Consider the following 18,363-nt stretch of genomic DNA (forward strand, 5'->3'; position numbering starts at 1 on the left):
CATATTACACATGGTTTTTGAATTGTTTTTTCAATATTAATTTTTTGCACATAGGCCCTACTTCTTTTCCATAACAGACTGTAGAATGTTTCAAAATTAAGTTTTCAATCTCTGATATAGAGTGCACTCTGAATTAAACAAAAAGCTCTTACTGATTAAACGTTTCAATGTCAGGCTTTATATCATTTCCTATTTTTATTCAATTATTTCCTCATCTGCTTTATAGAAAGGGATGATTCAAGAAGCTGTAAGAATGAGTAAGCGAACAAATTTCTCATGTGTACATAGTGTCTGCTCCAAATCTCTTACCCAAAAAGTTATGTCAGAAATACACACATCAAAAAAAGTTTTGCATCACCTCAATTCCGAGAGTCCGAAACCTGTACAGAAAATTGAAAGAGAGATCAAGATAAACATCATTTCCACCCTTTTAATTGCTCATGGGAACCACACACTGCATGTTGTACCACCATACTACGCGACCTTCGGAGGTGGTGGTCCAGATTGCTGTGCACACCGGTAACTCTAATACCCGGTAGCACGTTCTCTTGCATTAATGCATGCCTGTATTTGTTATGGCATCCACAAGTTCATCAAGGCACTGTTGGTCCAGATTGTCCAACTCCTCAGAGGCAATTCGGCGTAGATCCCTCAGAGTGGTTGGTGGGTCACGTTGTCTATAAACAGAGCTTTTCAGTCTATCCCAAGCATGTTTGATAGAGTTCATGTCTAGAGAAGATGCTGGCCACTCTAGTCGAGCTACGTTATCCAAAAGGAAGCCAATCACAAGATGAGCACAATGGGACACGAATTATCCTCCATGAAGACAAATGCCTCGCCAATATGCTGCCCATATGGTTGCACTATTGGTTGGAGGATGGCATTCAAGTATTGTACAGCCATTACGGCACCTTCCATGACCACCAGCAGCGTATGTCGGCCCCACATAATGCCACCCCAAAACAGCAGGAAACCTCCACCTTGCTGCACTTGCTAGACAGTGTGTCTAAGGCATTCAGCTTGACCAGGTTGCCTCCAAACACGTCTCCGATGATTGTCTGGTTGAAGGCATATGCGACACGCATCAGTGATGAGAACATGATGCCAATTCTGAGCGATCCATTCAGCATGTAGTTGGGCCCATCTGTTCTGCACTGCATGGTGTTGTGGTTGCAAAGCTGGACCTCATCATGGACATCTGGAGTGAAGCTGCACAACATGCAACCAATTGCACACAATCTGAGTCTTAATACGAAGTCTTGTGGCTGCACGAAAAGCATTATTCAAATTGGTGGCATTGCTGTCAGGGTTCCTCCAAGCCATAATCTGTAGGTAGCAGTCATCCGCTGCAGTAGTAGCCCTTGGGCAGCCGGAGCGAGACATGTCATCGAAAGTTCCTGTCTATATCTCCTCCACGTCCTAACATCATTTTGGTTCACTCTGAGACACCTGGACACTTCCCTTGTTGAGAGCCCTTCCTGGCACAAAGTAACAATGCGGACACGATCAAACCGCAGTACTGACTGTCTAGGCATGGTCGAACTACTGACAACACAAGCCTTTCTGGTGGAATGACTGGAACTGATCAGCTGTCGGACCCCCTCCATGTAATAGGCGCTACTCATGCATAGTTGTTTACATCTTTGGGCGGGTTTAGTGACATCTCTGAACAGTCAAAGAAAAATAGTTCAAATGGCTCTGAGCACTATGTGACTTAACTTCTGAGGTCCTAGAACTTAGAACTAATTAAACCTAACTAACCTAAGGACTTCACACACATCCATGCCCGAGGCAGGATTCGAACCTGCGACCGTAGAGGTCGCTCGGTTCCAGACTGTAGCGCCCAGAACCGCACGGCCACTCCGGCCGGCACAGTCAAAGAGAATGTGTCTGTGATACAATATCCCTAGTCAACGTCTATCTTTCGGAGTTCTAGGAACCGGGGGTGCAAAACGTTTTTTGATGTGTGTATTTTACTTTTATACTAGACATGACTGTTTGGCCACCCATATGCATAGGATCTGTGGTATAAGAATGAACCAATCATGAACAAAGAACATTTTAGAGTTTACAAAATTAAGTGATTGTAGTTCAGTCTTAACAACACTGTATTTGGAAGCAAGAGCAAGACACTAAATAAGTCAAGTGCCAGAACATTATTATTTTAATGTTTTGCTTTCATTAATGAGAAATAACTTATTAGGGTTTTCTTTTGACAAACAGTTCACTGTTATAGCACATACTATTTCCCACTGCTTCCGAATCTAAGTGGCTGAAGGCATTTAGAACTAAAAACAGAAGAAGAAGAAGAAGAAGAAGAAGAAGAGTGAGGTATTCAGCAGCAAGGTCATCAGCACCATTACTAAGTGTCAGCTTGCTATTTGCTTGGGAAGACCACGTGTGTCCCCACAGGCAGAGCTGCTTATAATGCAGGAGAGTCACCTAGCAATGACAAACTGCCATCACGATGTACTGAACTATTACACTGAAAACCAATCAAAAATGCCTAACTGCTTTGGCACAGCATGCTGAACACCCCTGCTCAGCACATCAGGGATAAGGCCCAACAGTTTCCGAAATTTCAAAATCCATGTAACACTGGTGGCAGTGTCGGCAAGGGTGGTGGGCAGATCTCCAGATAAACTGAGGGTTTCTCTAATGTCAGTAAATAAAACTGAAACAGGATGTCAAATTAAACACCTTTCAGCCATCTAGTTTTCAACCTTATTTTATTTGGCAAACAGTTTCAGCATTTTACTACACCATCTTCAGGCCCCTGATCAACGTGTAGAAAGACTACCTCAGCTGCGATATGCCTGAAGATCGTGTAGTAAAAAGCTGAAACCGGTTGCCAAATAAAATAAGGTTGGAAACTAGATGGCTGAAAGATGTTTAATTTGAGATCCTGTATTGAACAGCCACGTCCCACAACCATCTCTAAAAAGATGAGCATACAGGGGAGGAAACTATGCATTAATGAGCAATGTCCTATGCACTATTTGATGAGCACGACGCCCTTCCATGCGCTTGCGTGGTTGTGGCACAGTTTCATGCGACTTACACCATGCGAGCACTGCGGGTGTGGTGGGATGAGGCAGGGAGTGGGAAGACAGTCCTGCCATATGCTCGCTTTGGTAAGATGCATATGCACAGTGGAAGAATTCCCCATCCGAAAAATACAGCCTTACAGAATTTTATTGTCACTGAGTAGTGTTGCAGTTTTTATCGTTTAAGTGCTCCATCTCTTTTCATTAGTACATAATAGTTTTCAGTTTCATATATCAGTGTATGTTTTTTGTTTATTTTTTTGTCCAGAACAATGAACGGTTCAGTAACTGGTGAGCCATTACCAACTCGGATTATAGCTTCTGCCTCTACATGTTTTCAAATCATAAGAAGGGACAGACGATTCATCGTGAGGTTAGTGAATAAGGAAGAAAGGAATATTATAAAATCACATGATCTAAAAGAACGGCAGGAAAATAAAACAAGGTTATCTACTTGCTGCCTGTTATCCTGGCGTATCTCTAAGATACATTACAAAAAGTCAAAAAGGGGTCATTTCCATGAGTATGACCCCTTTGTGCTCCTGGTAAAAAGTGTCCAAGATCTGAAGTACATAAGTTTCACTGTCATTGCTTGGGTATGGATGTAATAAGAGCCATTATACTAAGTACAAGTGGATATCACATTTCCACTGCAAGCTAGAGACAGTCGAGAAGCCCTCACAAATAACAATGTTTTAATTGACTCGTCGTGACAAGAGAAAGCATTTCAATGGTTGCATACACATTATCAGTATTAATAAACTAACTATACAACAGGCTACGCAAATGATGAGATGGTCAGTATTATTGCGAAAGTATGAGTATCCTGAAGTCATGTGTTGATCAGATACTTAATTTGTTGAAAGGTATTGCTGACAAAGGCAGATCTACTTTCACGACAATCTCTTTCAAGCAACGTGAACTCTTTCTCTCACAAGGCACACCTACTCATCACTTTTTCAATGGTAAGTGTCATTGATGTATCTGGATTAGAAACAACAAGACTATTATGTTGAGGCTGACATGAGCAAATTTCACATAATTTTTGAATTTAGTTCGTCTGTGACTGACTTCACAATGGCACCATACATCTACAAATTCGAGGTTGAAACCATTACATTTCTGTGTTGGACTGACGTGGAATTACCACATAAAATAATGCATATAGCCTCACATCATAATTTGTAGAGTTCGGGAATGTGTAGATGGAAAATCCTATCTGGCAAAACAGCTGAACAACCAATAGCATTCCCTTGCTAGAAGCCATCCACACATACAATGATAAAACTATGGTACTTACTTAAAACTGAAGAAAACAGATTCGTAAAAAAAGTAGTGTGATGCTAGAAGCCATCCACACATACAATGATAAAACTATGGTACTTACTTAAAACTGAAGAAAACAGATTCGTAAAAAAAAGTAGTGTGATGTAAAAGTTTCCTTCTACTTTGTCAAGCTTAAGATCACTTTGGGCCTATGAAGACACTAAGTTGGCAATCTGTTCGAGTCCTGGCCACATACTCTGAGGTCTGATACAGCCAGATCTGTGAGACAGTCAGTAGCACATGTACTGAATGACTTGGCCACATGGGACCAATTCCTGAACAACCACTCAAAGTTAGTGTGGGCTAATGACTGAGGCAATGTTAAGATTTTAATGGCCTGTCAAGTCAGAAAGAGGTGCCGCCAAATCCAGAGTGGTCGTTTACCAGCTTCTGCACACAAACTCTGAACTGGTCTGGTCTGAGAGACTAATCGATAACCTACTCTTCTCATGGTGGACAGCATCTAACGTCTTGGGGTAGGAAGTACATGCTGATACATAACCCACGCTGCCATAATCTAATCGTGGTCTGACAGACATACTACAAAACTGCAAGAGGCCGGACTGTCGGCTCTCCATGCATTTCCACTGAGGTATTTCAAACTGTTCAATGATCTGAAGTTCTTTGTTCACTGGTCTTTCAGGTACAGGAACCAGGTTAATTTAATGTCAATCAGAAGGCCTAAAAAGTGCATATTGTACTTACAATTTCAAACAGCTCTAGTTGGCTGAAACTGAAATGTGGTCTTCTCTGGTGTGAACACAGAACCATTTTTAATGGCCCAAGCTTCCAGCCTCCTGATGCTCATCCCTTATTGTCTTTGCAAGATCGGAGGAAGAGTAGAAGAAGACTGCGAAATCACCCACCAACATAGATCACTTACATGGCTCCTGTGTGGAGGAGATGCCACTGATAACTATCACAAACAGTGCAAAACTGAGTATACGGTCTTGGGGGACACCAAGTTTCCTGAATGTAATGGTCATACAAGGCACCACCAACGCAATACCAAAAGCATCAGTTCTCGAGGAAGAATTCGATAAGTGGCAGATGTCCAGGTAGCTGCCATTCATGTAGTTGGTGCAGGATGTTGTACCTCAAAATGGTTTCTTACACTTTTTCAAGTTAAAAAATCACATCATCCAACTGGTTTCCGTGTAACAAAGACTGTTGTATAGACATCTCTGGAATTAAACTGTGAAGAGCAGAATGGTTGCACTGAAACTGCACTAGCAGCAGCACAGATGATCTCGGGATATGACGAGCCAGTCTGACAGACATACTACAAAACTGCAAGAGGCCAGACTGTCGGCTCTCCATGCATTTCCACTGAGGTATTTCAAACTGTTCAATGATCTGAAGTTCTTTGTTCACTGGTCTTTCAGGTACAGGAACCAGGTTAATTTAATGTCAATCAGAAGGCCTAAAAAGTGCATATTGTACTTACAATTTCAAACAGCTCTAGTTGGCTGAAACTGAAATGTGGTCTTCTCTGGTGGTTTCTTACACTAAGTCTCTAGGGTCTTACCCACACAAGATAATTGCCCGTTTCCCAGAATGGAATTAATATTGCCTCCTTCCAAGTGGTGAACTACTGTCCATCAAACAAGACTTGACTGAACCAAGACAGGAGCTTGCCTTTAGCTCCGGGGCACAGATGACTGAGCATGTCACCAACTCTCCGCATGTAGTTCTACACTTTCATGACACCCATGGTTTTCCATTTCTCCCACAATTCCTCAGGATCCGTATCCATCACAACAGAGTATGTAACCATGCCTTCACATAAGTTAAAAATATTATGCAATTCAGCCACAATAGGATAGTCCTCTAAGGCCTTGCATCTCCACAGTTTAGATAATTTAGGCGAATTGTGAGTTTCATTTACAAGGGAAACTCCCCATCGCAGCCCCTCTCTGATTTAGTGGTAAGATGGCCCAGTGGATAACCTGTCGAAAACTGAACACAGATCAAGCATGAAAACAAGAAGATGATGTACTGAACTATGGAAAAAAAGCAAAATGTAAACTGAATGGTCCAAGAACAAGAAGTGCTTATAGAGTAGCTGGAAAAAAAATGGCGTGTTGGTTAAGTGGTTACGGCATTGCATTACCACCACGCGGGTGAGCAGTATTAAAAACTATCTCGTGCCCTTCCTCAACATTATGAACTGTCCCTCTGGTCATTGAAACATTTGTCCTTTTTCTGTAGTCTTGGCAGTTGTCATACTGTACATTGATTACTGAAAATGAGTCGTGGTAAGAATACGTTGACGTCACAAGTAAATGGGGTGAATAGTGAGAGCAGCCAAGATACCACATAGACGTATCACAGAAATTGAAACAACATACAAACGGGTGTGAACTATGTTACAACGAAGGTATTTAATAAGAGTCAAGATTTCCAAAACGGAACACAACTCCAAAAACGTTAAAAGCATGTGTTTTCACAGTACACAGAAACTGTGCCATTGGGAGTGATCACGCTCACACAAACACCTATATCGGGCAATGACATACCTCGATCATTTACCAGTCGTACAAATTACGTGCGTCGATAAGAGATTCCTATTGTATGACCCACATACTGTCACTAATGCCGTATATGACAACAGACATGTTTCCTGAATAAAAATCTCTCCGTGTACATGCCGCGTCAATTCAGGATAAAACTCCAAGCTTTCGACCACTACCTCCATGGTCGTCATCAGGGCTAAGACTAACTGTCGTGAACTAGCGAGGCTCCCACTCGTAGCCAGACATGTTTCCTGGTGGAGGATTTGACTGACTTGTCACCTTGTCATCAAATGTTTGCGGTTCCCATTCAAAAGCTGCTTCCTTTTGACTAACAGAATAGTTGTGGAGAATCAACTGTTATCACAGGTCCCTACCTTAAACCTCGTTATTGCAAATGGATGTTACACCACAATACAGACACAAATTTGAATAGGATGAACAGCAAGAGGAACAAAAAGAGGTACGAGGGAGGTTTGAAAATGGCTCGTCCATTGCTGTCCAACATTGTAACCGCGATGCCACTTCTTTCCCCAGATGCTCTATATTGCACTGCTACTTCTTGGACCATTCACTGTTTCCATTCCCCACCCCCACCCCCTCTTTCTTCAGAGTCCAGTACAACTTCTTCCTGTTTCCATGCTTGATCAGTGTTCAGATTTTGATGGGCTGCCCACTGGGTCCTCTTACCACTAAATCCGAGGGGGAGAGGGGTGCAATGAGAAGTTTCCCTTGTTAGAAGTATTCCATTATGAAGTCATCTAACACTTCAAGGCTCCAGCAATACCCTTCAATCCTTCATAATTAACATCTATATCTACATGGTTACTCTGAAATTCACAATTAAATGTCTAGCAGAGGGTTCATCAAAGACCTTCGAGCTATTTCTTTATCATCCCACTCTCTAACAGTGCACAGGAGAGATGAATACTTAAATCTTTCCATGCAAGCTCCAATTTCTCTTATTTTATGATGATTTATTCCTTTGTAGGTGGGCACCAACAAAATATTTTAACACTGAGGAGAAAACAAGTGTGAGGCATCATAAGAAGATCCTGCCACAACAAAAAAATTCCTTTGTTTTAATTATTGCCACCCCAATTCACTTATTGTACCAATGGCTCGTTATCCTCTACTTTGCAATAATACAAAACGAGTTGTCCTGAATTTTTTCAATGTCCTCCGTCACTCCTGTCTGATGTGGACCCCCACTGCACAGTAGTACTCCAGAAGAGGACAGAAAAGTGTAATGTAAGCAGTCCCTTCGGTAAACCTGTTGCATTATCTGTGTGTTCTGCCAATACATCACAGTCTGGTTTGCTTTCCCAACAACATTATCTTTGTGATTGTTCCAATTTAAATTATTCGTAATTGTAATCCTTGAGTATTTAGCTGAATTTAGAGCCTTTAGGTTTGTGTGATTTATCTTGTAACAGAAATTTAGCAGATTCCTTTTAGTCCTCATGTGGACGACTTAACAGTTTTCATTATTTAGAGTTAACTGCCACTTTCTGCACCATACATATATTATGCCTAAATTGTTTTGCAATGGATTTTGATCACCTGATGACTTTACTAGGTGGAAAATGAGAGTATCATTCGCAAACAATGTAATGGAGCTGTTTAGATTGTCTTCTGAATCGTTTAGATGGATGAGGAACAGCAGAGAGCCTGTAACACTCCCTTGGGCAATGCCAGATATTGTTTCTGTTTTAATCAATGACTTTCCATCAATCACTACGGACTGTGATCTTTCTGCCAGGAAATCACAAACACAGTTGCACAACTGTAGTGATAACCCACAGGCATGCAATTTGATTAGAAGTTGCTTGTGAATATCAGTGTCAAAAGCCTTCTAGAAATCTAAAAATATGGAATCAATTTGAGATCTATTGGCAGCATTCATTACTTTGTTAGAATAAAGAACTAGTTGTGTTTCACAAGAACAACATTTTCTGGATCTTTGTTAGCTATTTGTCAAAAAATCATTTTCTTCGAGGTAATTCATAAAGTTCAAACATAGCAAGGGTCCCAAAATACTACTGCAAATCAACATTACTGATATGGGTCTGTAATTCAGAGGATAAGTTATTTCCTTTCTTGGGAACTGGTGTGACTTGTGTGTGCTACTTTCAGTCTTTAGGTATGGCTCTTTCGAGGATTCTACGTGTGGTGTATGGATCTTTGATGGACAAAATAATGTATGAGCTTTTTTTTCCCTATATTAAGAGGTTGTCTTCAAAGAGCCAGTATAGAAGCCTTTCACAGCTGTCAACAAAGTTGGCTCTTATCTACTGTGGAGAACTGTTACAAGATAGATTGTTTGTATCATTGGCAAAATGACACAGGTGTTGTGGATAGGTGTTCCAGGAGGTCATTAATAGAGACAAAGAAGAAGGGGTTAAGATTGAGCCCTGTGGGACTTCTGATGTAACAGGTATTGTATCTGAATAGCTTGTTCTTATATCATGTGTTGTTATTTCTACCAGCTGCTCTCTGTCTGATAGATATGACAAACCATTCACTACAGACTTCTCTTATAATTTAAGCATCCAGTTTATGTAGGAGCACTGTGTGATTTACTAGATCAGTGGTTGTGAAACTCTGGCCCAACTCAAGTATTTATGTGGCCAGCAGTTACAAGCCTCATTTGACAATAATGAGCGTCTAGCAACTAACAGCTGAATCCAAAAAGAGCTTCCGAAGACTGTAGCTTTCTGCTCAGTAACCAACAAATTTTTTTAGATGTGCTTAATTGTAATGGACATTGGTGAATTCAGCCATTAGCTACACTAAACTGGACACTTACCTCAGAGGCAGAGGGATAACTAGGGTGACGTCTGTGGTGTTAGAGGACGTAGTGAGGGGATGTTTTCTTGGTTAACTTCCAGTTATGACAACTCATGGGCATGCACAAGTCGTACCAATCAGCCACTATTGACACGGAAGTAACATGTTCACTACACAAAATATCATTCTCAAATGCAGTACTTATTTGTAGAAAGTAACATTAAATTAATTAAAGCTGTTTAATATAATGGCATGTGTAGACAAAAATTGGCATTTAAATAATTTAGCACACTTTTGTGATTGTGTCTAATATTGAACAGAGCATTCAAATTTAACTACAAATACTGCTGTCAATCAGTCATTCACATATATAGTAAAACCAACAACTCTTATCACACAGCTATAGTGTCACAACTGTTAGATTGTTGAGTTTGGCAGCAATCTGAAAGAGGGCACAGTCAACACTACTTGTTCTGAATGGTGCCAAAACGCAAAGATCAGTGCTTTTGGGGCTTTTGTCCAACTTTTTGTGCTCTTATTACTGCTATTCTATTTTGGGTTAATTACGCACTAATTTATGTAGATTACCAACTAATAATATTACCCACTATATATGCGGTACCAACTGAAACCCCACAATGTCAATGTTGACTCCTGAGCAAAAAAGTTTGATAGCCACTGGACTAGATCAAATGCCTTTTCAGATCAATGGAAACTCCAGAAGCCAACTGTGTCCAAATTAATACAAGTTGTTATGCACACTATGTGATCAAAATTATCTGGACACCCTCAAACAAATATTTTTCATATAACATGCAGTTCACACACACACACACACACACACACACACACACACACACACACACACACACACGTTCCACAAAAAGCCTAACGACACTAACAGGACAAGCGCGAGAAATAGCGGTTTTCTGGGTGGGGACAAACTAAATATAAACAGATTTAGACACCCACCCCCATACAAAACGACGAAAAAAACCGACATCACAAAACTCCCCAAATACCACTAAACACACATCATCTGGAAACTGATACTTCCATTAACCTATATATCTCAATAGCAGCGCCCGATCCGAAAAATTAGGACCTAACACTTCCCTTGACCTATGTGGCTCAAAAACATCTCCCGATAGCAATACCAACGTTCACAGCCACACATTGGGATCGAACACTTCCCTTAACCTGTTATCCTTACGACATCTCCACATACAGCTGTCCCTGGTCCGAGACGCCGGAACTTTAAGTAAGCCTCATTTCTTCACATCATACTGAACACTTCACGACTTCATCCAAAAATCCGAATAGTTGGAGAAATTGTATTAGAGACAACGCACTGTCCCCCTCCATAGCTGACAACCGAAAACTGTTGACCCTGTCAGTCATATCCATACCTACCAAAGACATAAAAACAGCAATTTACCAAAATTCACACACGACGCCACACTCGCAAACTAAACCAAAACCATCACATAACACACCACCAGAGAGCACCACTGATCGCATCAAAATGACACCTACAAACACGGCACTCTCACAAACTAAATTCCGCGCCATCGTGACGTCATGCACCACAACAGCCTTATGTCACGGGTCAAAGCCGACAGGTGGGATCCCTCATAAGGCATACATCACACCAGTAAATGCCAAACGACACCTCACTTGGTTTAAGGGGTGTAAACATTGGATGATTGAACAATGGGAAAATGTTGTGTGGAGTTACAAATCACAAGACACAATGTGGCGATCTGATGGCAGGGTGTGGGTATGGCGAATGCCCGGTGGAGGTCATCTGCCAGCGTGTGTAGTGCCAACAGTAAAATTCAGAGATGGTGGTGTCAGGGTGCATTGTGTTTTTCACGGAGGAGGCTTGCACCCCTTGTTGTTTTCCATGGCACTATCACAGCACAGGCCTACATTGATGTTTTAAGAACCTTCTTGCTTCCCACAATTGAACAATTCAGGGATGGCGATTGCACCTTTCAACATGATCAAGCAACTGTTCATAATGCACGACCTGTTGCAGAGTGGTTATACAACAAGAACATCAATGTAATGGACTGGCCTGCACAGAGTCCTGACCTGAATCCCAAAGAACACCTTTGGGATGTTTTGGCCCACTATGCATCTGCATTCAGTCTTCTTTAACATCATTTGGAATGACTTCTTTTATCTCTGTTCCACATTGCCCGGAGCCTTGTAATGTCCCATTTAACAAATGGGAGCTCTCCAGTGCCCTTGCTATCTGCATCAACATGACTACTGTGCTGGACTGGGTGCACAACAAAATGCTTCAGTAATTATCAGTGGCTCTTAAATGACTTTTCACTGACCATTTTGCCCTACATTTCACTTGAGCAGAAAGCATAGAAGGCCAGTCGGAGGGGGGAGATGAAGGTTGCATATCTATACCGCAGAGTATAAATGGATCCAAAATGGTCATAGTTTCCAGTGCAGTATGACAAGAAACCTAGGAACTAACAATGTCAGTGCTGACCAACGTATAGGCATCACCAGATGCTCACAAAGACCCGACCAGGTTCCGGCAGAATACTTGGAAACCATGAAGAGTCGGGAACTGAGTATCCACAAAATGGAGATTCTTGTAATACAACACAAGCTACAGAGTATATATAAACAAGGTACTGCAGTTCCAGAAGGAGACAATTAACACTATTACAGTTCCATTGGAGGAAAGTAATATAAGAGGCCAGATGAACATTAAATGTGCCAGAATCAGTCATTGTGTGGAATCAGCGTCCATCACACCTGCTGGAAATCGCGGGTGGGTGGTTGTCCTGAGACTTGCACATTAGGCCAGGGCCAGCCACAACATGCCAAACTTCACGTGAGCAGTGTGTGTGGGCCAAGGCCTGGCCAGTCACTCAGGTTTGCTTGGTCCGTGTCTGAAGCACACAAAGCAGCGTGACATTTCATTTATCATTGCAGTGCAGAATTTTGCAGTCTACACAACTCTTTGAGTTTGACAGAATAGCGGTGTCAGACTGTTTGCACAGAAGGAAGTGGTCTAGTGAACTATCATCACAATCCTTTAAAAATGGTAATAACAGAAGAGAGGGATGAGAATTCTCAATTCTCGTATGCAACAGGTGCTGCTTATATGCTACAAAATGACAGTTTCGTACAATGTCAAAGGAATTAAAACTTTTAGCTGACAATGAAAAAAGGCAAAAACTACAACGATCGACAGACAGGATCCATTGTTCTGGACGTCAAGAAGCACTTTGTACTAAATTTGCAGACACAGCACTTGAAGAAATTGGTGGTACATACAGTAAAATTTCTGAAACGACACCCATGATTCCACCGTCAGTTGCAACAGTTTTCAATGCAAATGAACAGTACATTACTGCAAAGTGCAAAGTCAAGGAGCATGACTGGAATAATTTTTCCAGTTATATCTCATTGTTGTTGAATTTACGAAGAAAAAAGGAGTGCAGGAACGAAAATTAGAACATTCAGTATGTATTGAAGACTTCACGTTTTAAGTGGCCTTGACTGCACACTACATTACACGGTAACTTCTTTCTGATTTGATGGAGGGCCATTTAAAAAGAAAATCGAATTTTAGAAGGAACAAATTCTGACAAAGGCAATCCAGTTTGCTAAGCTCACTGGTGTTAAAGGAAGCATGAGGTTTGAAGAATTCATTGTGTCCTTGCAAGAATTACAACAAAATTTTCATCAAAATTTTGAAGACGCTGTCAATGTCACATCTGTTTACAAGAAAGACCTTTTTCGATTATGAAACTAAATAAGTCACAATTACATGGCAACTTGAGTTTAAAACTCTGAAACTGTCTGCATCTGTCCATAAGCCGACAGATCGTACCAGATAAAAGTCATGTCTTCAGCGCACCAATCATAATTAATACTGACACCTTGTTTTTTTTGTGATCTATACTGTTGAGAAATGAGAAACCTAAGATCCAGCCATACGCAGTACCACTATACAGCCATTTAAATGTGGCAAGTTTTCTGTTTCCCCATCTTCCCCCTCCTCATGCACAGTGTGGTGGAGCAGCGGGGGAAATGCGAAGCAAGGCTGAGTGCTTTGGCAATCAGGCGTAGGCCTTAAATCTTGGCCACCCCAGCCATTAGGCAAGAGTCGCAGTAGTCTCAGGATAATAAAAGAGAATGAATGACCTTGAGGCCCCCACAGCATGGGTCCCCGCATCTGACGAAGTAACAGGCTTCTTGTCTTATAGAGCCCCAGCCCCAGTGGGTGCCAGGGAAGATAGTTTCTTCTCCAGCTGAAGAGAAAGAGGGAACAGGAACACCTGGGAGGAGGTAAGGGAACATGACAGAGCTACGGAGGAGGAAAGGATCCAACAGAAGCAAAGGTGGAGATGGTCAAATTACTGTCGGGCCTCAGAGTAGGCTAGACTGTCAAGAATTTTGAACTGCTGAATCATCCTTTCCTTTTTAATAGATCGAGCAGAATGTGGGCTGGAACAGTTCACGCACATGGTAAATAATATAGTGTCCAAGTCACAGTTTGGGGTTCTTAAGGGTCCTCATATAGAGAAAGCTATTTACATTTACAGTGAGAATGTACTTAATTCATTAGATAATAAATCAGAGGCCACTGGCATTTTCTGTGACCCGTCAAAAGCCTTCAACTGTGTGAACCACAGCATTCTCTTGGGAAGTAAATAAGAATACAGTGTTACCAGCAATGCTGCGAAATGATTAGAGTTTTATCTAACTAACAGGAAACAAAGGGTGTTGTCGTAAAATATCTGTACAGTAAGTTGCCAGTCTTCATCTGATTGGGAATTAATTACATATGGTGTCACTCAAGGCCCCACTGCTCTTTCTTGTGTACAAGAATGACCTCTTGCCTGTTACTTTGCCAGGTGCTAAGTTTGTTTTAATTGCAGATGATACAAACATTGCAACAAGTAGCAAGCCAAGTACAGAATTAGAAATGGCTGCTAATCAAATATACACCAACATTAATAAATGGTTTAAAGCTAATTCGCTCTCACTGAACTCTGAAAAGACCCACTATATGCAGTTCAGAACCTGTAAGAGTATTCCTTCCAGCATGTATATAACATAAGAAGACTTGCAAATAGAAGAGGTTGACAGTGTTAAATTTCTTGGATTACAACTCAATAATAGATTCAGTTGGGAAGGGCATACCACAGAATTGCTGAAGCAGCTAAACAAGTCTGTTTTTCAGTGAGAATGATGAAAGATGAAGGAGATATAAATACAAAAAAACTAGTATACTATGCTTGCTTTCATTCTGTTTGTCATACAGGGTATTATTCTGCATAACTCATCAAACTGCCCAAATGATTTTAGCAAGTAAAGGCATGTAATAAAAATCATTTGTGGTGTAAATTCAATAATATCATGTAGGAACCTGTTGATGGAACTTTGTATTCTAACCACTGCTTCTCAGTATAATTATTCCTTGATGAAATTTGTTGCAAGTAATATATCTCTATTTCTAATAAATAGCTTAATACACAGTATCAGTTGTAGGAATAAGAGCAACCTACATAAAGAGTTACAATCACTTACCTTGGTCCAGAAAGGGGACCAAAAATTCAGGAACAAATATTTTCAATAAATTGCCAGCAATCATTAAAAGCTTGGTTTCAAATAAAGTACAGTAGAAGCAGAGTTTGGAAGACTTTTTGATAGGCAACTCCTCCTACTCTATAGATGAATATCTTAACAGGGACTGTCAGGCAAGCTTCAGTAAAGTTGTCAGATTTCAGTTTTGATGGCACTTTGTCGCAACTGGAAAGATTAGGCATTTTGTGTATGATAAATGTGCTTAACAAAGTTTCATTCTGACAAGTGTATTAATTCTGTAGATATTAGCAGTTCCAGTTTACTGTAATGTATTCACCCATTTTGACAATCTGGCAAATGATCAGAGTCATAAGTATTATATTAAAATGTTTTATGTTTTTTTATGTTATACTTTCTGACATGTTCCACACCCATGAAAATCATCTCTTTTTGGGTCTACAGAGAGAAATCCGAATCTAATCTAACCTTCATTTTCATCCTTGCAAATAATATCCCAGGACTGAGATTGAAGGACATTCTTAAACATGTCAATACTGCTAGGGTTTCTTATCTGCCTTCTGCAGATGAAAGTAGGTAATGACTTTTCTTCTATTTGTTCTAAACTCAGCCATAACACGCTCCGCTGATAGAGTAAATTAGACCAGCTCAGGACTTCAATAAATGGGAAAGATTATGGGTATAAGACTATTGCATTTATACAGCTGCTTGAATTGCTTTCTTATTCTAGTTGGACCCTATACTATGTTCTGGATATCGAAAGTTGTTAGTAGGTTAACGACATGATTTGCTGCACGTAAAATGTTACCAAAATTCATGTTAAAATCACCACACAATATGTTCTTACTTTTGAATCTGTAAAAATACACAAGTTTAAAATGTGTTCAGAAACTGGGATATGCTGTCATCAGGAGAATGGCAAGTACAGACTATTATTACATTCAGATGCTTGATTTCTACACCATAATGCTCAAAATGTTTTTTAAATATTTAGGTGGTCAGCTTTGTTGCATATGCTGAATACTATGTCCTCCTCAACAAGTATTAGACAGCCTCCAAACCAGCCCCCCCCCCCCCCCTTCCCTGCTGTCAGACCTGCAGAATCCATTACCAACTCCATAATTTGGAAAGCTGAAGAATGACATGTTCTGAGTTTTGAGCCAGTGCTCTGTGAAATAAGTAACATCAACCCTGAAACTGTTGACTGACCGACTTCAACTTCTGTTTGTTATTTATTGATTGGATATTGTGATAACATAACAAAAGTAGAGCCTGAGATCAGGGGGTGGGGCGGGCTGTATACCTATGTTGCATTCCCGTGTTTTTTGTTGCTTCTGGGCCAAATTCTATTTTTCGTAGGTTCCCAAATCGACAAATGAGAATACACTACTAAAGTACAATGTTCACTTTCATTGAATCCTACACCTCACTACACATTACCTATGAGATGAAGCATGTTTATCCTAAATGAAGGAGACAAAAGCATATGGATGCCATCTATGTTCTTCACCATAAGCCTTATCATAATTCTAGTTTCTGACACAAGGAAGACCATCTTCCCAATGATCACGATGCCTTGACAGAAGGAGGAGGAGGATATTAGTGTTTAACGTCCCGTCGACAACGAAGTCATTAGAGACGGAGCGCAAGCTCGGGTGAGGGAAGGATGAGGAAGGAAAATCGGCCATGCCCTTTCAAAGGAACCATCCCGGCGTTTGCCTGAAGCGATTTAGGCAAATCACGGAAAACCTAAATCAGGATGGCCGGACGTGGGATTGAACCGTCGTCCTCCCGAATGCGAGTCCAGTGTGCTAACCACTGCGCCACCTCGTTCGGTTTTGACAGAAGTAACTTCATGTGAACACTGTAGCAATTGTGAGGATGTGGCATGTCCAAACTGAGGATTCACCATTGTCATAACATGTAAGACTAGACCACAAGAGCTATAGTATAGTCCACTCTGAAATAGTAGATTGCTATTTTGCAAAGAGATGGCGCAGTGCCACTTACACTGAAAATATTTCCCATTTGTGGCCATTAAACTTCCATTTTTACTAGCTTTTGTGTCATCTAATATTTGTAACCAGAGTAATCTTTGAAATCGCGAGTACTGCAAGTAGAAACTAAAAGAAATATGTTAACTTCATATGTTTCTTTAATGTGTGTGACATACTATTTACTGTAGCTTCCTTTCATTCTGTTCACAGATAAAGAATATGAAGATGATGACACTGCGTCAATTGTTATTGGTGCCAAATCTTCACGACCTAGAAGTATGTGGTGACTGTGTGACTCTTAGCGAAAGGGTCAACAGTACGGTTGTACCACATACTAAATTGTCTTTTAACTAGGCCTAACAAAAATTCATATTTCGAAGTTTATTTATTCACTGTACAACAACACTGGTTATATCGTATTCGTATGTGAACTGGTGTTAACAAAACATCTTAGCAAACATTTAATAGGTTCCACATCATACGTACATCCTACGAGAAGTAGAACACCCAACTTCAAAAATATCATACGCCCAGGAAAGCTTCATGCATGACGGATGCAGATATCTTAAAAACAGTCATTAATTACCGAATTAAATTTCATACGAACCAGACATGTTTTTCACATCTACCACGTTGTTCTCCAACATTATTCTTTTTACAATTCACTACGTCCCAACGACATCACACACCGTCTTCGTAAACAATTTTTTTTCTGGCATTTGTGACTTCGCGCTCAATCTATTTGAATTCCGTCATGCCAACTACTGAAGCTCAAAAATCTCAACCGGGTACTGAAAATGTCCCGTCTCTGTCCCGTGGTAAAGCCCGGTCCACACGCAACGATCTGTCTGCGCAGACATCGGCGCAGATGTCTGTACATGCAAAAGATCGCTGCAAATGTGATGTGTTCACACGACACAAACCCCAATCTATTACTCGCCCGCCATCTGTCGGTGTAGAAAAGAAATATCAGTGGCAAGCGACTACGCTCCCCGTAAACGTCAAAAATTTAATTCCGTTATTTTGAAATATAGAAATGGAGGAAGTTCTGTCGTGGTCTGTGTTCGCAACTTGTGTTGTAAAAAACATTCAGACCAACCGCAG

The 18,363-nt window shown here is 40.8% G+C and overlaps 1 protein-coding gene across 1 annotated transcript in view; it reads right to left on the reverse strand.

Moving 5' to 3' along the window:
* Positions 1 to 18,096, reverse strand: part of LOC126456500 (uncharacterized) — a 70,590-nt gene extending 52,494 nt beyond the window's left edge. Inside the window, exon 1 of the mRNA XM_050092250.1 lies at positions 17,867 to 18,096. Within this exon, the coding sequence (XP_049948207.1) occupies positions 17,867 to 17,906 (40 nt within the window). The 5' untranslated portion in view covers positions 17,907 to 18,096. The remainder of the gene's footprint in view (positions 1 to 17,866) is intronic.
* Positions 18,097 to 18,363: the final 267 nt, after the last annotated feature.

Source organism: Schistocerca serialis, chromosome 2 (assembly GCF_023864345.2).
Source record: "Schistocerca serialis cubense isolate TAMUIC-IGC-003099 chromosome 2, iqSchSeri2.2, whole genome shotgun sequence".
Taxonomy (NCBI): domain Eukaryota; kingdom Metazoa; phylum Arthropoda; class Insecta; order Orthoptera; family Acrididae; genus Schistocerca; species Schistocerca serialis.